The sequence below is a fragment of the Echinops telfairi genome, unplaced genomic scaffold (assembly GCF_000313985.2).
Source record: "Echinops telfairi isolate 266 unplaced genomic scaffold, ASM31398v2 ScPeMD7_22;HRSCAF=79, whole genome shotgun sequence".
Lineage (NCBI taxonomy): Eukaryota > Metazoa > Chordata > Mammalia > Afrosoricida > Tenrecidae > Echinops > Echinops telfairi.
The window spans coordinates 16,155,607-16,177,034 of NW_022103919.1; the positions used below are offsets into that span (position 1 = coordinate 16,155,607).

At 43.6% G+C, this 21,428-nt stretch overlaps 1 protein-coding gene across 1 annotated transcript in view; it reads left to right on the forward strand.

Moving 5' to 3' along the window:
* Nucleotides 1-21,428, forward strand: part of PCSK5 (proprotein convertase subtilisin/kexin type 5) — a 525,106-nt gene that overhangs the window by 144,905 nt on the left and 358,773 nt on the right. Inside the window, exons 10-11 of the mRNA XM_045288529.1 lie at nucleotides 5,082-5,225; nucleotides 7,117-7,193. Coding sequence (XP_045144464.1) covers nucleotides 5,082-5,225; nucleotides 7,117-7,193 — 221 coding nt within the window. The remainder of the gene's footprint in view (nucleotides 1-5,081; nucleotides 5,226-7,116; nucleotides 7,194-21,428) is intronic.

Genomic DNA, 21,428 nt, shown 5'->3' on the forward strand with positions numbered 1-21,428 from the left:
GTGTAACTTATGACAATAATAATTTATGAATTATGAAGGGTTCATGAGGAAGGGGTGAGGAGAAGGGAGGGGGGAAATTAGCAACTGATATTAAGGGCTAAAGTGGAAGGCAAATGTTTTGAGAATGATGAGGGCAACAAATGTACACATGTGCTTGACACAATGGATGTGTGTATGGAGCCCCCAATAAAATAATTTAAAAAAATAGCTAAATGGGGAATTTTATGTTATGTCTATTTTAACACAATCAAACTTAAAAAAAAAAAATCTATGGTGCACATTCAGGATTTAGGGTTAGACTGAAGGCTCGCTGGTCCTGGACCTGATCAACTAGCATATATGTTGTTTAACTTTTAGCATTTTGGCTATGCACTATATTAGATTATCCAAATGGAACTGTTAATTGGCTGTTGCCCCTCCTTTGCCTTCCTTCCATGAGAAGGAGAACAGAGAAAAGTGGTACACGGAAAGGCAGGTTCAGCCTTTACCTTTACACACAGAGGTGGAAGTGAAAAACCGTAAGTGTTCCGCTTTGGCCACACACGTTTCCCATCGAGGGCTGGCGTCCTTCAGTTCTCTAATTGCAATTTCAGGCAGCATCCCTCTGCTCCAGGATGGCAACCCCATTTGTGGGTACCCATTTCCTGTGCGCTTGCTTCCTGCGGCCCACCTTTTGGCCACACTAGCATTACTGCATGTCAGGACAGATGCCACAGGTGGCCAGCACAGGGTTTGGAAAGAAAATGAAATGGAAAACTGTCGGGATTGCTTTGCGTTACATTGAATTAGTTGGTGAGGAGCGGCCCACGCGCTTGGCTGAGTGATGCCTTCTGGAAAGCATGTAGGCCCACCACGTGCTTCATTAGCATTTCAGCAGCTAAGGCAGAGCTGTAAGCATAGCACCAGTTTTGAATTTGGAATTCAATTTGAGTGCATACCCTCTTTTTTTAGGTGTAATTACTTAACCAGTATTTGCTTACGTTTTGGGTGGTGCTAACCATTAGGGCCTGGGCTGTTCACTGGAAGGCTGGTGGTTAAAACCCACTTGGAGGCACAGATGGACGATCTGCTTCCAGAAGGCTGCTGCCATCGCTATTAGGTGCAGCCCAGTGGGTTCTGACCCACAGGGCCCCTGTGCACAACCAGGGGATGGCCTGGTTGCCTCTGTGTCAATCCATCTCCTGAGGGCTGTCCTCTTCTTCACTGCCCAAACCTTCCTCCATGTGATGTCCTTCTCCAGGGACGAATCCCAAGTACACGGGCTAACGTCTGTCATCCTTGCCTCTAAGGAGCACTTCATCCGCAAAGTAGCACCCTTCGTTGTCAATTCTCTAAAGAGCTCTCGTGCAGCAGATTTACGTAATGAAATTTTCAAGCTTACACTCTTGACGCCTATTTCCACGAGCATTGATTGTGGACCCGAGCAAGATAAAATCCTCGACAGGTTCAACCTTTTCTCCATGGATCCTGATGCTTGTTCCCTATTGGTTGGTCCAGTTGTGAGACTTTTGGTCTTCACATTGAGTTGTAATCAATACTGAAGTTGGCTGAGAGATAGTTTATTGTGCCAGCCTGGCTGATAAACGCAGGTGGGATTGACTGAGGGGCGGACAGATGGATGGCTTGGTGAGTCTCGGCTTTCTTGTCTCTCGCTCTGTGATCATCGGACCAGTGTGCGGCTGCCTTGCTTGTTCTGTGCCTCAGTTTAAAGGCTACACTGCCTGTGGGACGCCTAGCCTGTGGACTGTGTTGCTGTAAGTTGAGGTCCCTTTAAGACTTCTCAGGAGCTGGGGACTGGCAATTGGTGACCTGCCTTGTGATTGGCTGCTGTGCTGACATAGCCTAGCTCTTTCTACAAATAGAGGAAGATCTGGCATCAGATAGAGACTGGAAGGACTGCTAGTCTCTCAACTTTCCCTCATGGACGTGAGTTGCACTAAGCCATTTATAGTGCTTCTAATTTAACTGTTTATTTCTTGTATTGTATATATATCTGTATATAATTTAACAGTTCATTTCTCATTATATATCTAATTATCTTTATAAATAAATATATTATATTATCAGGAATTTGGTTTTATCTCTCTAGAGAACCCTGTCTAACACAGCGGCAATCCTTGATCTTTATTAGCAAGTGCCTCACGTCCTCACTCTCAGCAAGCAAGATTGTGACATCTGCAAATTGATGGTCGTGAATAAGCCACCCAGCTTCTCTGATGACTTTCTTTGTGTGTAGATTGAATAAGTATGACGAGAAGATACAACCGTAATGCCCACCTTTCCTGATTTTCAACCATGCAGTCAGTATTCCCTTGTTCTGTTTGCACAACTGCCTCTTGATCCAGGTAATCAAGAATAACAAAGCAAAACCCCGCGAGGCAGTTCCACTCTGAAACACGGATTTGCCACGGGTAGAGATCATAATTGTGTAAAACAAAGTGTAGGAAAGGGAAAGAGAGGCGTGGGCTGCAGAACTCGGCGGGCAGAGGTAGGACCTGAGCTGAGCAGGGATGAAAAAGGAGTAGGAGGTGATACAAGGTCAGCAGATGGAGCGTGTTTCTGTGGTCTGGAAGAAGAAACGATGAAGATGGAATGATGGAAGCGACCATTAAACTACTATCAACCGCTCTTCCGTATGAAATTGGTATTATCTCTGATCAAATTGGGTGACCTCTTTTCTTAGAATGAACCCCTGAAATTATTCAGATGTATTTATAATCTTCCATAAAAAGCCATCTTCGTTAAAGAATTAGAGGAAAGTTGTGTGTTTCATCAGTGTATTACTGCACACTGACTGACCCATCTCTTCCCTGTGACCCTTCTGTGAGGGGATGTCCAGTTGTCTACTTTGGGTCTCCACTCCACCCCACCCGTACCCTCCACCCCCTCATTCACCTTGGTATCATTTTGTTCGGGGTCTTAGATGCCTGATCCCCGATCCCATCAACACCTCATGGTCACACAGGCTGGTGTAGATGAGCCAGTCAGAAACATACAACTTTCTTCTAATTCCTCGATGCTTCCTTCTCCTAACTAGCATGACTTCCATTCTACCGTACAAATTGGACTAGACCAGAACATGCACACTGCTAGAGACAGGAGCCCTAAACACAGGGAATCCAGGGTAGATAAACCCCTCAGGGCCAACAATGAGGATAGAGGTAACAGGAGGATAAGGGGAAGGTGGGGCAGAAAAGGGGCATCAGTCACAAGGATCAACATATAACCCCCTCCCCCGGGCGACAAATAACAGAAAAGTGGGTGAAGGGCAACAGAGGATGCTGTCCGATGTGAAAATAATAATCTATAACTTATCAAGGGTTCATGAGGGAGGGCGGGCGCTGGATGGGAGGCGGGGGCAATGAGAAGCTGATATCAAGGACTCAAGTAGAAAAAAAATGCTTTGAAAATGATGATGGCAGCATATGTACAAATGTGTTTGACACAATGGATGAATGTGTGTGATTGTGATAAGAGATATAAGAGCCCCCAATAAAAGTATTTAATAATACTTTTAAAAAAGTAATCTTCTTTGGGGAATAAATGAAGAAACACATTTATGTCAAGGGCATTGGGAATATATATCAGGAATTAACATGATGCTGAGAGATGAGGTCTAGAAAGAGATTGTGCTTGGGATAGAAGCCAAGTGATTATTGGCTATGGATCCACACAATCTCGCCGGGCCTCTCGTAATTCTCTGCCTCTGTCATTCTTCCCCCACCCATATGGCTTCATTCATATCAGCTTTCTTGCTCTTTCTTTAGTATGTGAACCCCTTCCTGCCTCCCACAACCTATGATGGAGTGCCCTCTCTCCCAGGGCACTTATCTCCCGGTCCCTGAGCCATCAGGTTCCTTCTCAGCAGTCAAGCCTCAGCTCACGCCTCACTTTTCTCAGACTGGAGTGTTTCTGACCATCTCTCCAGGCGTCCCGAACCCAGAGCCCTCCTCCACATGAATGGTGTTGAACCCAGCGAGCATTCTGAATGGTCTTGGGGACTCATTTCTCTATTGTTTATATCTCCTCCCTGGAGAATCCTTATTGCTGGGAGCGTCTGGGTCTTGCCTACCTCTTACCCACCAGTGTGTTGTAGAGTGTGCATTAGAGGACTCAATGGCACTAGGCATGATGTTTAGTGCATACAATGCTATGCATTCTTTTTACTTCCCAAATGCAGAAGCGTGACAAAGCGGGCAGAAAAGAGTGAAGGGTGAAAGACCTGGGGTGGCCGTATTGCTATGACATTATGTTATTTCAGCACATCTCCTTTCCTTTCTACCTTTCTGAGCCTTGGGAACCTGGAAAACACCACCACTCCAAAGGGTGTTTCAAAGAGACGGACATTGAAAGAACAATGCTAGTAAATTACAGCGGGACTAGCTCGTGGTTTAGTTAATTTCTCAGTCTGTTTCTATGTTGTCACCATTGCCAAATAAAATATCTCTATATAATGTTTTTACAGCTTGCCTTTGAAAGCGCACATACACATTCTATTGTGTGTTGTGTACATTCACCCTTCTACATTATGTGGCATTCCTCTGTCCTGCCTCAATCTGGCCATGAATGTCACCCTACCTCTGTGCATTAGGGTATAGGAGCCATCCTTAATGTATTGAAGGAAGCCAGACAACCTGTCAGTTCCTCTCAGTCATGGCGTTTTCACAGTAGCACACCTGCTGACACCTCACCAAAGCTACCGAACTGAAATGAGTCCTCGTTTGTAGCTAGGTTGGCTAAGAACTTATGAAGTATATGTCCTGGATTAGACTTGATCATTCCAAGTATCATTGCTATGTGCCTGTGTGAAATGACATGCGAATAATCCACTATTCTGCCTTCGTTCTATTAGCTTCTTCCAAAAGATTTAAGCCACCACAACGGGCAAATCCTTCTGCACACCATTCCTTCCTGCCTTCCTGTTCCCTTCTTTTCCGCCCTTCCACGTTAGGTGAGAGAAAGATGTGCCTCTACTCTTGCCTGGCAACCCACCAAATTGCAGCCAGTCACTCTTCGGTCAGCTTGCTCTCATTGCTTAACGATTCAGTAATCTCTAACATCCAATATCTATTCTTTTGCAGCACTGCAGTGACAACACGCACCCTTGCCAGTCAGACATGAATATCGAAGGAGCGTGGAAGAGAGGCTACACGGGGAAGAACATTGTAGTTACCATTCTGGACGATGGCATCGAGAGAACCCATCCGGACCTGATGCAGAATTACGTGAGTGGGCGCAGGGGTGGCACTGCTTCCTTCCCTGGAGACCCGAGAACTCGTGTTAGCATTGTCAAATAGGGGAAAGCTCATCCAAAGGTGCATCTAGTAGATACAACACCCCTGTGTGTTGCTTCTTTCTTATGAAAGATAGGCTTTTTAGAGTGCAGGGAGCATACCATATCCAGGGCCTCTGATAGTCTGACCTAAAAAGGCGGCAGCTGTACCTGCAGCACCTTCCTGTTACCAAGTGCACCCAGGGTTTTCAACAGTCCACCCAAGTACCCAGTATCCTTCGTTTCCTTTCTGAAAACAAAACGTGTTGTTAGAGCTGTTCTCAAGTTATTCTACCGGTATCTTTTTCCTCTCTGCCTCTCCTGTTTTCAAGAACAATAATGTTCAGCCTCCTCCTGGTCTATGTGGATCAGGCAATTGATTCCCTTTCTTGGGAGAGAACCATACGTTTCTTTATTTCCCATTTGGACAAAATGGAATTGAATGGCTCCTCTCAACCTAGTCCCCCAACAGACTCCACTGTGCAGCTCGCTGTCCACAGCACAGAGCTTGAGCGCTAATGAGAAGGGCAGTGCAGTCCTCCTGTTTGATAGGTGAAGAAATTGATACTTGGAGGCGGCAATAAGTTATCCAAGGTCACATATAAGAATAGAATGGTGTCTACTGGTCACCAAGCTGAGAGGCCTCTCTTGTCTTTTGTAAAAGGATTTTATAGTTTATTACTGCTCTTTACACCATAGGAATATGATCAAATATGAAAAGCTTTAGCCTAATTGTGATTGCATTTACTTTTTTACCCTTGGAAGAACATTCTTTATAAGTGCCTATGACACTGATTATGCAGGAATAATCACAAAAAGTATTGCCAAATCCATTGCTGTCAGGTTGATTCTGGTTCATAGGCTAGAGCAGCAACACTCCATTGGGTTTCCAAGGCTGTAAAGCTCTGCAAATGCAGACTGCTCCAGTTTCTCCCATGGAATGGCAGATGGATTGGAACCCCCAATTTGTAGATTAGCAACGGAGGCCTTAACTCTTAACACTGCCACGTTCATCATAAGCAAATTCAAAGCATCCTAAATTAGGTTGGATACAGTGATAGAAATGTGAACAGTGCTAACAGCCAAGTATTTAGCGGCTTGAGGATTTTCACGATTCTTTGTAAAAGCAAACAAATATAACTTTGGTTTTGGAGGTACTGTTTTATTTCAGAAGCTTGGTGTACAATAATGTTGTTTATCATTTTGGTTGGGACCAAAGGCCTTTGGGTATTAGTAAAGAGCTGGTTGTATAGCAGATACAATATTTAAATCCAGGCAAGTGTTGTCTAATAGAAATCTGAAGATGCCTGATTTAATAAATACTTAATAAAAGTTTTCATTGGTTTGCCAACTATTAATGAATTATTTTTACCCTCTAAAGTCTTTGAATTATGCTAAAAAAGTTGCACGCTCAAGAAATGAGTGAAGGAATTGGAAGAGAGCCCACAGGAATAAGCCCCATTTCTAGGTAGTCAAGAATTACTTCACCAGAGAGGTGGTCCTTCCAAATGCTGTATTCAGTAAATAATGTATTTTATTAATTCAGTGCAGTCAGTTGTAGGTATGAGGTGAGATATGATAGGAAAATATTACCAAGAATGAGGACCAGCCAGGAACTTGTATAGTCGATGTAGAGTATTTCTTCCCTCAGAGGGGCAAACTACAGCACTGCTTATTATTGGACAAGGGATCCCTCCCCAAAGTACCTTGACACCACAGAGCCATGAGAGTCTTTGTTAACCCAATTACTCTCCTGCAGAAGTGTGTTTACAAATGCAGGAGCCCGCAGCTCAACGACAAATTAAGGACTGTTCTTTTCCTTTCTCTCTCCTCCGTGGCCATAGGATGCTCTAGCAAGTTTCGATGTCAATGGGAATGACTTGGATCCAATGCCCCGCTATGATGCAAGCAATGAGAACAAGTAAGGCCCACGTGAGGGGTGGTTGGAGTGTGTCTGGCAAGACCTGCCTGGAACTTTGTGTTTTGCACATGCCGAGGGAAGTATTTTCTTGGAAAAGCCTAAGTTGCTCCAAGATAAACAACCGTATCTCCACTGAAGCTTCTGGTTAATAGAGGGTGGGGCCCTTAGTGAGAACCAGGGAGCTGTGGAGGATGAGTCAGCATTTTGAGGGCTAAGAGTAGGCTTGGGAAGGCTTAGCCTTCACAAGACAATTGTCGGGTGGCACATTTTTGTGTGTGGTTTGGGGTGTTAAACAGAAGGCCAACCCGAAAGAGTCTCTTCTATTTAACCCCACAAATCTTATTAAATGTCTTTGAAATCTGTCAGGACTTTCTTTCTTTGATTCTCCCTTTGCTTTACCCTACCCTACCCTGCCCTGCCCTGCCCTACCCTACCCTACCCTACCCTACCCTACCCTACAGTGATTGTGTTTTCCATTAGTGATTCAAATTGCCACAAATACAGCTGGTCTGCCTAAATGGATTGCATCTAGTCATGAGGCACAGAAATCCTTTAGCCACATGCATGGTTTAGTTAGTCCTGTACTTTTAGTGAAAAGAAATGAAAATGTGCTTTCATGAAATAACACCATGTAACACTCTAAGTTTTAAGAAAGAAAGGGTGTTTTTTTTTTTGCTGAAAATGACCCAGTTTCTGAAAAGATTAGTAGATATTCCAATCTCCATGTCATGTTAATTAACTTTTTTACTCCCTCTTCTACGGCAATATTTCTCCGAGGTAATTCTTTGACTTTTTGCTTACATGTATTAGTTTCAGAATACTAGGGGAGGGAATTTTTGCTCATTTGTTACGGCCCATTTCCAGTCTACCTAGTTATTACTATTTAGTGTATCTTATTTAAAGTTAGTGTATTCCACACAGAAATTCTACAGAAGCTTCGAAGTATGCTACTATATTTCAGTCTACATTGAAAACTAGCACAAATCACTCTACAGAAGAAATTTGAAGCTCTCAATAGTATGCTATCATACAACATCTGTGTTCCTAAAAATAATTTGCACTCTGCCAAATCCACGGGGATTTAGGGCAACGGTCAGGCATCACATTCAGAAGACTTTACCAGTGACTCATTTATAAAAAGAGTGGGATGGGATTCTAATGTATCAAAATTTGTGTAGAGAAAAGAAAAACAGGAAAATTGGTATAGGGAAGTCTAGATCTTGTGAATGTTCAACATTTACTTCGGCAGAAGATTTTGAGGAACCAAGGAATCTGTAGCTAAAAACTGAAAATCAGTTGCGTCCTGGACAGCGACTTCTCTTTGCATCCATAGTCTGTTTAAAGTTGGCTTCCCCAAATATCTTTATTCAAGAAGAATCGTGCTGCTTGTTGTCAGGTGCCCTTGAGTCTGGCTCTGACTCACATCGACCCTACTTACAAGAGCACTACGCAATGCCCGGTCTGTGCGGTCTTCCAGAGTGTCCCGCCTATTCCAGGTGTTTCTGATGACGCTTCTGTAGCCTTCCAAGCAGGGTCCATGATTCATTGACTGTAGTGGGAGTTTGAGAATGCAGGCATGTACAGCACCAGCACATCCTACATCTCTTTTTATGTGTGGTTCCCGTGAGAAAATAATTCTGTTTAAGGTCTGGCATTGGGAAATAGGATTTGTAGTTTAAAACCCTTTGCTTTCAGCCCTACCTCCCCCTAATTAATTGTCTGGCCTTTGGGCCTAACTACATGGTTTCTATATATGTACGTAGGTAGCTGTGGTGATATAGTGGTTACAAGTTGGGCTGTAATCGCAAGGTCCTGAGTTCGAAACCACCATGCACTCCATGAGAGAAAGAGTAGACTTTTTACTCCCATACAGAATTGCAGTCTTAGAAACCCACAGGGGCAGTTCTACCCTGTCCTGTCGGGTTACCATGAGTCCGAAATGACTTGATGGCACAGCCTGGTTTATATATGTCTGCATATTTCTTTAAGTTTCTGAAAAAGAGACAATAATGCAGATAGAGATTGACAATAAAATATGTAAGACCTCAAGCATAATTCATATTTCTTTAAAAAAATCATTTTATTGGGGACTCTTACAACTCTTATCACAATCCATATATACAGCCATGTGTCAAGCACATTTGTTGTCCTCATCATTCTCAAAACATTGCTTTCTACTTGAGCCCTTGGTAGCAGCTCCTCATTTTTCCCACTCCCCTCCCTCATGAACCCTTGATAATTTATAAATTATTATTATTTTGTCATATCTCACACTGTCCGACATCTCCCTTCACATAATTCATATTTCATCACAGTGATTGATTTAAAAAAAAACACACCGATGACCAATTATGCCCATTCTGACTCACAGCAATCTCAAAGGACAAAACTAAGGTGACCAGATTTAAAGCAGAACACCATTGATAGGGGGGGCGGGGGGGAATCTTGATTAAAAATTTGGTCTATATGGACCAAATAGACTGTTCCCTAGCTTGTCATGCATTCTTTCCAAAAACCAAGACTCTTTTAAAACACCAAAAATCAGACTGTCCCGCTGGTCACCTTAGACAAAACAGAACTGCTCCCTCTGCAGGGTTTTTGAGACTAAACCTTACTGGGAGAACAACCTCAGCTAGTCTTTCTCTGTCAGAACCATTAGTGGATTTGAGTTACTATCCTCGCAGGGAAATTGACCTATGTTTCAATCTGCTGCTTCTCCCCCACCCCAGCCCCTGCTGCTGCTGCCCCAGGGGGGGTTGTTATGTTTGATATTTACGTATATAGATGCTGGATAAGTAAGAGCTGTTCTTCTTGTCATTATGCTTTCTATTTGTGAACCTAAACATTTATTTGCATCTGAGCATTTTGAATGTAATTAAGACTGGGAAATCCTTATTTATAGGGTTAGAACTGTATAGATTTTTCTACTTGAGATTGGGTGCTCTGGCTCATTCGGGCTACACAGCATTTCTTTCCGTTCATTTCCCATCTCACAGAGCACCGTGAGTCCTTGCATTTGCCGTGGCCCAGGGAGACTGAGGGATGCTCATCACAGCCACGGGCCTCCACACAGGTGCCTGTCCCTTCTCCTCGCTGGGCAGCCCGTCCCAGGGGCTTCCGAGCATATTTGGAATTAATTCAGACTTGGTGGCATCGGCCCTTTCCTTCCACCAGTATTCTCTGAAACCCTTACTTGGCAAATGTTTCTGTATTAACTGCCTGGGGAATACAACGATAAAATAAAACAGGCTACTAACTAATGAAGGAGAATTGGAAGACGACTTAGAAAGAAGGTGTAAAGCCTGAAGGACTCTTGTACTGAGAGAGAAAGGACCCTGCAAACTGTATGCAAATCACCGGTTAGTATTGCCTGATTACATTTATGTAATGTCAGAGCTTTGGGGTGAAGGAAATTACCTCTGAAGCGCAAAAGTTATAAAAATTCTTGTTACTTTGTTAGGTTCCCAAATGTTGGCTTGTCAGACCTAAATGATTTCTCGATGGGGAAGAAATAGCATTATCAGAGGAGATGGTAAAAACCTGTCCTCCAATCCAGCCCGTCCCTCCATTCATACGGGCTTGTCATGTAAAACTGATGCCATTGTTTTAGACTTAAGGTAGAAAATGCCCTCCCTGCAAATGAAACTGTCTCCTGGCATTTCATGCAACTACTCCTGTTTCCAATAAATGAATTATTGATGTCTGAGGCAGACCATCCCTTCTCCAGTTGGCTTCATGTTCCATGTTCTCTCTGCTTATTTTGTGAACTGTACAAACCCTTCAGACGGCCCTCCTTGCTAAGCTTTCTCTATTTTTCTGCTTCTCCACCTACTTGAAGGAATCCTGGTTGTATGGTGGATTATACTTGGCGCTGCTAACCTCAAGGTCTGCAGTTCAAAACCACCAGCCTTGGACACTCAGGTGTACACTACATTCTATCCTGTACGGTTACTAGGGCTCAAAATTGCCTCGAAGCAATGAGTTTGGTTTGAGTTTTTGATCCACCCACTTAATTGGACAGCTTTGAGAATCATGTAGGTCTCTGTATGCACTAGAACTGCCCCATCCCCTACACTGGTGTAATTCCTTACTGCTTGTAATCCACTCACGTCATTTGCTCTGACAGCTTTTCTCCAACTCTTAATTATTGGATCTTGGGCACCCCTGGACATATTTTTTTTGGTGGCACATTTGTTATTGTATGTCACATTTACCAAGGTTTAAGCAATGGGGAGACAAGAAGAGATACTGAAAAGATGAATTTCAGTTCAGCTTGGAATGTAAATGGTCTGTTCACACTTTCCATTAATAACAAGAGTATTGACCCTGCTTGCATTGTAGATGAATTAGCAAAACGTTCCCCATTCACAGTGGCCGAGCTATTAAACAGTGTTATGTATAGTGAGCCTTTGCTCTTGACAGAGTTTGTGTGTATACATATACATGGTTCACTAGCTTTCCGCTGAGACGCAGGAGAGTGAGGAGGAAGTCTTTGCTCTCCTTTCTGGGTCTTTGAAGGGAGCTGCATCGCTGGGGATCATAAGTACTCTGCGGTGGCCATCTCCCAACAGCTGCCCTCAAGGTTGACCAGTCACCATTCCTTCGGAGTGGAGTGGACTCCAATGTGGAGCAATGGTCTCAAACCCAGCAACAATGCAAAGGTGGGTCAGGACTGCACAGTGCTCTATTCTGTTATCTGTGCAGTAGCTCGGCGTCAGACGCTGACTCCAAGGCACCCCACACACACCCCCTCTGCACGCCCAGCCCCCTCCACCTGAGCCACCAAGTCGGCAGTGCTGCTAGCCGGAGCCACTTTCCGCAACCTGCCTTCATCGCTCGGTAACTCCTCTGACTAAGTTCTGCTCACGCTCCTCGTATTTGAGTGTTTAAGTGTCTCATGCTTTTTGTTTGGTCCCTGATCAGCACAGAACTGCTCGTCTTTAACTTGATGTCTTTGGTACCGGAAAAGAGAGAGTGCTCAGATGCCTCTGAGAAAGGAAATAGCTAGATCCGTTTGAGTTGCCCAAGTAGTTGTATATTCTTTAAGTAATGCTAAATGAGTATAGAAAATGGTTATCTAATCATAACTAATTATTACTGTCTAATAATCCCTCTAGACCTGTCATCTGAAGTGTAAGTAGTCTTCTATAAAAATACATCAAAGCAAGGAACTGATGCTAGGGGCTTACGTGGAGAGCAAATGCTTTGAAAATGATGAGGGTAACGAATGTACACATGTGCTTTATACAATTGATGTATGTATGGATTGTGATAAGAGTTGTATGAGCCCCAATAAAATGATTTTTAAAAATACACCAAAGCTTATGAGAATGAGTCTTCAGGACCCTCTGTTCTTTCTTCTATCAATGTAATTTTTTTTATCCTTGAGAATTTGAAGGCTTAGTGTCTTGAAGCTTTTGCTAATGGTTTTGATAAAGAGCTGGATTGATGCTGTAGATCAGGGGTCCTCAAACTTTTTAAACAGAGGGCCAGTTCACTGTCCCTCAGACCCGTTGTACGGCCGGATTATAGTTTAAAAAAAAAAACTATGAACAAATCCCTATGCACACTGTACATAGCTTCTTTTGAAGTAAAAAAACAATTGGGACAAAAACACCCGGCCGGCCGGATAAATGTGCTCGGTGGGCCACAGTTTGAGGACGCCTTGCTATAGATTAACATGAAGTTTGGTTATCGTGTATGTTAACCCAGTGCACTAGTTAGGTGAATTATTGATAGTTGCTTGAATTTAAAATTTCATTTTTTAAAAACAAACTCACCGATTTCTGAGACCAGTGAGCCAGATGGAAATCGCACAAAGGGAAAAAAATAAGTATCCTTTGAAACTAATGGCTTAAGCGTCTGAAACAGGCACTTCAGACAAGTGTACTTATTTATCTTCTCTTTGAATCTTTCGCTATTAACTACCCCCTGGCTCCTTACATTTTTGTATTGTCTCCTAATATCCAGAAATATGTACAGTGACAATAGAGCATGAAGACCTTAGGGGGCAATCCGCACCCTGTACTGTTTGCATTAGAAGACACAGCCAAGGCCTTTCAGATCTGATCAGGCAGCGAGGGTAAAGCGCCAAACAAAGAGCCCACATTTTAAAATTTTGCCTTCGTCTCTTCCTAGTTTCCAGAAGAGCAGACTGAACCCTAACCATTCAAAAACTGGAAAATTGGTTTTTTTAATACTGTCAAGGGAAAAGGGGGAACACTCTCAGCAAGATTCATCGACACAAACAGAAAACCAACAATGACTATACGAAATATAGAATAACCTCAATCAAAGGGAAACAGAAACTTTCAAAAACGGGAACTTTAAAATCGGTCAAAGGGGAGATCAAATGACTGGGTGTATTACATTTTAACCTGACTATACCTGCCGTAGTTGACTTGACCATACTCTCTCTCTGGTTTGCGTCCATCCACTATGGTCAGAGAGAATTCACCAGAGATTTAATTCATGTGGGAACCCTGCAAATGGAGTTTTGCTCTTCCATTGTCATCCATAGCCTTCTGCAAATTGGATGTTGAGAACTTAAGCTCTTATAGCATTTCCTCCTTCAGAGTTGCGTTTCATTATTTATAATCCTTGGATCACACAGCTGGTGGACTTCTTCCATGTAGACTTAGTTGATGGCTCACTTAGATGACTGCTTGTTTAAGATTGCAGACACTATTCTTTCTGCTAGCCCGGCACCATATGTTTTCTTCAGCCCACTTTGCTATAGCACCGCTTCTCCGCTGGAGGGTGAGCATTGACCGGGGCCAAGGCGCCCACATCCCAGAGGCTGCCTTACCACATTGGTATCTGAGTGTCCCCGTTTCATTCATGCAAACAACCTATCTGTGAAATTTAACCAACTCATCTACTTGACTTTCTGTGAATGCAAAATAATCCATTATGAATAAGATTAGCACATAGGCTTGTTTTCTGACTTACTGCTCTCAACCACTCACATTCTGACTGAAAGCCCAGAGAAGCTAAGTAACTTATCTAATGCTAAAGAGTAGTAGAGTCAGAATTTGAGCTCATTTACTGTCACAGCATTTATCTAACTGCATTGCTGAATTAATCTGTGGCCAAGTAGCTGTGAAATTAATTCATTGTGCTGAGCATATGCTACAGTAAGTTTACTACCTTTGGAGAAGTGTTAATCACCAGAGTGCTACAGCACTGTGTTCAGCTAATATTAATAGCCTGGCTGGACCAAGTGGGGTTGTTACCCAAAGATTGGCAACATTATCTGTACATTAACTCTGCACAAACAACAGAGATAACTTATTACAGAAAATGACTTTCAGAATCTTGACTCCACAATGATATTTTTTCCTTGGAATAAAATGAAAACCACCCAAATCAGACCATAAACTTTTTATTTAGAGCGTGACGCGGTGAAGGAGTCAGCCACCCTGGCTTTCATTAGCCAGAGACTCCAAGTTAAGGCAATCCTAGACTGCAAACTTTATACCAATTCATTCTCTGGCTTATGACCACCCTGTGTCTGTCAGAGGAGAGCTGTGCCCACAGGATTTTTCTACACTAGAGTCCCAGGTGTTGACTCTGAGGTGCATCTAGGTAGACTCGAACACCCAACCTTTCCATTCTCTATTAGCAGCGAAGATTTATAACCATTTATACCACCCAGGGCTCTGGAAAGTCTGACAGAGAGACAGAGACGTGCGCCATGGTGAGCGCTGATTGGAGTTTGCATGGGGAAGCTGGAGCTTGGATCTCAGCTCTTACAAAAACTCCACCTATACGTATTAATATTTTAAAAATTAAAGCGCAGTGAGTATAAACTAGCCCTAAGTTCAGTAAAAGATTTTTGAACATTGTTTTCAAGTGCCACCGTTAAGTCTGTTAAATGTATTATTATCGAGGATGTTAATTTGATAATAGATAATGTTTTGGTTTGATTCCTAAGAGGCAGGTAGTCAATACTCACATGTCTGTATTTATGGATATGCATTGATCTAGTTTCAAAGCACATAAACTTAGAGACATTTGCTCTCTGATTCTGCACATAAACGGCAACCTTTGGGAACATTGATAACATGGGTTGTGAAAGAAAAATTCTCCTCTCGGAGTTCAATCACTGAGTTCAAGGAGGGAGAGACTAGAAATTAGAACCCTTGAGGACATAGCCATGCTGTGGGAAATTGGGGGGGATTCTCTGGCCTACAAAAGCCCCCAAATCCAAGCCTGTTGCCTTCCAGTTGATTCCAATTCATGGAGATCCCAGATTTGGCAGGATGATCTGTGCTCCGCAGCATTGTCAGTGGCTGGCTTTTTCAAAGCAGCTCACCAGCCTTGATTACCAGGCATCTCTGGGTAGCTTCTAACCATCTGTCCCTTCACTGCTGCTGATCCATCTGCGCCACCACAGGGACTGAGCGTTTCCAGCCTTCTGCCTTGAATTCTCTGCTTTCTCTACCTGAGCCCATGCCAAAGTTTATGCAATTTAGAAAAGGATGTCCTTTGTTAGAGAAGTTTACCTTTGTTCGAAAAGTTTACCTCTTCTTACTTTTAGATCGCCATACTCTTTCTGCATGCAATTTGCAAACGCAAATGAATGCATTTGAATTTGCATGAACTGCAGGTAAATCCTTGCCAGGACACCCTGTGCTAAGCTTAGCTGACTGAGGACGATTTTAGGTGGCCATTTGTTCTTGTTCTGCTCTCTCTCCTCCTGAGGCTGATCTTCCTGTCATTATAGACTTCTTCCCTTCCCTGGCAGCCTGTCTGCATCATGTTGTCACATGGCCCTTTCTTTTCCCACCACCCCGATACGCTAGCCTCCCCAGAGGCTCATCATATGCAGAAGAATATGCACACATTGTTCTTAACAACTCCCCCTGTCTTGAAACCAGGTCACCATAATTTACACTAAGAGATCTGACTGGAATATGCATCAGTCATCAAATTCAATTGTGCCCCGTGCTGTTAATCTTATTGGATGAAAGATTCTTTCATACATTGTTGTTTTCCTTCCTAAAAGAGTGACATGCCTCTTTACTGTCTTCCAATCCAGTGGGAAATATTGGACCCTATAGCTGAAACAGAATCATGTGATTTGGGGGGGGTCTTTTGTCCACCCATCTCGTGAGTCACATAATGTATGAGGGGACCTAACTTTGTTAACATTTTATTCCAGGGGATGCTAAACCAACCCCCTTAAGTGAGTGTCAAGTTCATGTCTATAATTACCAGAAGTCTCTCCCTAACCACCATAACCATGCATTTGTGGTAGCCATCCATGCACACTTTGAGGCAAACCACTCATGGAACAGGGGAGCCCCTACCATGGTCCCTTCTGTTGGTTTATTTCCTTCTTCTTACTATCGAGCTGCCATACAACTGGGGCTCACTTGCTCTGTGGATTGAATGTACAGCAAGTTGTTCAGCCTCTTCAGGGCATCTTGTGATGGTGGCACAGCAGGGTAGGCACAAAGCCCCTCTCACTGGAATATTTGTTGGGATCTTCAGTCATGTTTGTTGAGACTGCTATAGCTCAAATGTAAATAGGAGGAGGTATTGGGTAAACCATGTCGAATGATATGAATATTCTTTCTCTTATATTTTATGTTCGTACACAGTATTTGTGCATTTCGTCTATCTCCATTTAATCTCATTATTTTTCTATGAGCTTCTGTTATAATCCCCATTGTAAAAGTTATTTCAATGAAAAGGAATAAGGATTCATGTTTAATTCATACTGTTTGAAATGAATACCATAACTTTCTTTATCTGTTAGATCATGCTTTCTCCCTGTCTTTGATTAAGGAGATCACCCTTCAGCAGACATTGTTAAAGATGTTACTGGTATCTCGCATTCACATCACTGTTTTTCTTAGAAGATTTATATATTTATGAAATTTCTATGAATATCACACACACAGATTTCTAAGGCTTACATTTGGATTGAAGTAGGAGCATGGCTGTAAAGCAAGGAGACTCAAGCAGCATTTTTAAAGATAAGTTTAATGAAATTGAATAGGCTTTGTATATATTGGGAAACATACGGAACAAAACACTACAAAAAGTGTCCTTATTCTGATATATGGGCAAACACTGCAGGTTATTTGTACTTGAAATTATTACTATGTCGATATGACAATATTTAAACCACAGTCTATACAAATGGCTTATTTGGATTGCCTGTAAACAGTTCTATAGCTGTGAGAAGCCTGGTGTATGATTTGAGGTAACTAGAGGGAGTAGTTTTGCCCACCCCCAAAGGAAAAAAAAATTCTTGACTGTGTTTGCCTTGGGCTACAAACCCAGCAGTCTAAATAGAGTTCAGCAGGGCCAGTGTATGTATTTTAATGAGAAAATGTGGGGGATAAAAGTCAGTCTTGGGGTTCCCATGAGTAGCGTTAGCCCTTCCAAGCCGTATTGAATCCCGTCTTCTCAACCACGGAGGGTCCCTCTACTAAGAATCTTAATTTATGTAGAACTTTACAAATGACAAAGCATTTGCACTCATATTTTCACTTGTAAACATTCACATCGGACAGGTAGTGGATGAAACGGCTTTGTTCTCCCAGGGTCTGAATTCATTTTTCACATAAAGGGCATTTTCTGTCTCAGACCTCTTGGTGTGGAGGAGAGGCTACTCCTCAGTAGGACGGGGAAGCACCAGACACTGGTGCAGCTGCCAGGTCAGCCTTGGGCTGCTGTTTGAAAGGTTGGTGCTTCAAACCCAGCAACCCCTCTGGGGGAGAGAGAGGAGGTGGTTTGCTCCTGTACAATTTGTAATTCCCCAAACCCTGGATAGGGTCTTGATGACTAGGAGCTGACTCAGTGATAGTGAATATGCTTGTTACTCAGCCGCCCTTGCTCTGGGACCAGGCCAGCCAGACGTCATTCAGCGTAGAGGCTAACCGCGAACAGCGCCTTTGCAGCCTATCGCGCCTAAGCAGAAGGCCAGACAGGCTCCACCGTGCTTCCTCTCTTCTCCTGACAGATGATGCCTTTTCCTGATCTTTGCTACCCTCCACATTAATTATTCAGCGCACTCTTAATAAATTCCTTTTCTGTTTACCTCAGCCCGAGGCAGCTGTGGAGAACCCGAATTTCACGTCCATTATTGGCACACCCTGTTTACAGAACAGGGACTGGGGGGTTCTGTGGTACAGTCCTCACCTTCCGTTCTTAGGAGGGTTCTCAGGTTTGATGTCTAGCTAGTGTTCCCAGCCACCGTTCAGCTGGATCTAAATGTGGCTGAAACTGGCTCTTCCAGATGATGACCGATTAGCTAAGAAAAGCTTGCTATGAGTTGGGATCTATCAATGGCAGCGTGTTTGGGGTGGAGTGGGGCTAGTTGGAAAGATCTAGTAGTTTACTTCTGTAAGTCAGCCATTGAAAACCCTCTAGAATCACAGTTGCCCTGTCTGCATCCAACCACGGGAATGGTACAGGACTGTTCGGTGTTTGTTTCTTCTGTCTATGGGGCCCTCATGAGTCAGAGGCCAACATAGAAACAGCTAACAACCACAGCTCCTCTTTGCAAAGGGAGACAGTAGAAGGAAAGGCAAGGCATGTGACTATATTAAAACGAATCTTACTTCCAAATTGGTTTTCTGTTTTATCACATAATACACTTCAAGCTCATGCAAAATGCTAGATTCTCTTGAATATAGGATTCGTAGAAATTAGGTACTTTTAAATTCATGGAAACAAGTTGTTTTGTGTTTATTTTATGGTACATAGGTTTGTTAAGAAAGCACATTTTAAAAAATAACTCTAATGAGCATAGCACTGTGTTTTGGCCAGACCTTAAAATCAAGCTAATGATAAACTTACAGCATGTGGAATTTAATGCTGATCCCTCATGTAAACACTAGCAGTGTCGATAAACTTCTAGGCAGGATGTGATTTCCAGCCCAAGTTTTATAAAAATGTATCCTGAAACCTGGAGTCTGTTCGTGGGCCTCATAGGCCACCCATGTGTCCCTCAAGAGGCGAGGTGGACTGGTGTGGCGGCTTCTTCCTCAAACAAAACAACTCCACTCTAACACGACAGATGCATGAATTGCATTTGAAATTAAAAGCCCCCACACAGCTCTGAACCACTACTACAGGCCACAGGAATTGGGGCGCAATGACCGGTCGCAGGAGCAGGGGTGGCACATCCATATTTGAGGAGTTGTAACTTTGCTTTGGGTCTTGGAGGGGAACTGTGTCTGTCTGTACGGACTGAAGGTGCACTGGTTATCCATGAACGCATTGTGAACCTTGGGAAGAGTGGAGGGCATATTCTACTTCAGCCTCCTCGTTTGTACAAGAGGAATACCCAGAACTGTTCCACATTCCCCAGAGGCTCTCCTGTATCTTAACCCCAAATCTGACAGCTTGTTCTCTGTCTTAAACCCTTTGTGGCCATGACCAGATTTTGTGGAAGGACAAAAGATTTTCAACAGCTGCCTGAAAAGGACCCCTGACTGTGTAGGGGGCTGTGCATTTGACCGCTAAACATGAAGCCAGCAATTGGACTGTACCGGTCCCTCTGAGGGAGAAAGACGAGTTTCTGTGCTCTGGTCAAGATTTGCAGTCTCCAAAGGCCACGGGCCGGTGGGTCGCTCTGAGTAGGAATCAAGCCAATGGTATTGAGTTTGGTTTGGGGGTTTGGAAAACATCATGTTTAGCTCGTGCTGGAGTCTTGTGAATACTAGGCAACAGGTGTGCACTTACATTGTTAGCATTTTGCCTTATTTCCAAACCCAAACTCACTTGGATTCATTAGTCAAGTCTTACAGCAACCCCGACAAGGACCAGGTGGAACTGCCTCTGGTTTCCAAGACTGTAACTCTTTCTAGGTGTAGAAAATCTCATCTTTCTCTCAAGGAGCAGCTGGTGGTTTCGAGCTGTGGACCTTTGTATTACCTGCTAAGCATGTAACCCACGATGCCACCGGGTCTCCTTCTCCCATGCACGGGGAGTATTAGAAATAGCTTGTTATTTCAGGGTGCCGAGTGCCCTGGTGAGACACTGAGCCCTGCTGTGTAGCAGGTTCATCACCCCGTTGTCACTTTTGGGAAAACGAGGAGGGACAGAAAACCCTGCAGTGTGAAGTAGCCACACTCAAGGGCGACAAATCTTCCCCTAAGTGAGCCCTGACCATGTAATGGTTATGTGTTCACAAAGTCAGCAGTTTGAAACCAACAGCTGCTCCAGGGGAGAAAGACAGGGCTTTCTACTCCCATAGAGAGTCACAGTCTCAGAGACTCCCGGGAACAGTGGGCTACCCTGTCCTAAATGCCCACTATCGGTCCATGGCAGCGAATAATGGCAGAAAGACACCTGTTAAATGGACTTTGAGTGGTCCTTATTCTGAATGATTATGCAAATTTTTCCTTACTGCCAATTTTCAGTTTTAAAATTTCTATATAGGTTCTTTATGGTGAGTGAGTGAGTGCTACGTATGATTATAAACACCTGACAGTTAGAGCAACAGCAAAACCAAACCCTGGAAACCAGCTTTGCTTTGTATGGACCAGGTGGGGAGAGTGTGTTCTCGCTGGAAGCGGACGCCCCCACCCTGCTCTTGTGCAAACGGCGGGCCAGGGAAGCCGAGCACCTGACTGTTCAGGTGGCTCCGGGGTCACTGCTGATGCATGTGCATTGGAATGGCCTTCCCCTGCCTGCAGGGCATCCTGGGAAAGGGATCTGCCGTGAGTGTCCCAGGTGGACTGGGCTGCAGCTTCGGGAACATGAAAGCTGGAGGTGGGGAGTCCCGAGCGGAGCCCTGAGATGTGGTGAATAACGTGCGCACGAGACCGAGCGAAAGTAAGCAGTGCCGAAAACATGCGAATTCACAATTTACCAGAAATTAACAGACAAGATCCAGTTAACGAATGTGAGGGAAAAGAGGGCAATTTGCGTGGCAAGGAAACAGTAACCGTTATGGAGGGCTGTGTTCGTTAATAGTGATTGATTTTTATTTTTAACCACCTGAATGGATTAATCTGAATTCATTAACTTTCTTTTGGGGTTTTTCAGTTTTTCCCTTTCCACTAGTTGTGTGCTGGTCAAGAGAGAAGTCAGTCAGAGGGGATGAGCCCTAAACCAAATGTTTTAGGGTAAAAGTAGGTTCTGCACCCATAATTAGTGATAGATCAAGCTGAAATAATTGCTAAGCAATTTGAATACTAGACGTTATCAATCAAAATCACTCCGCCCCCTACACACACACACACACACACACACACACACACACACACA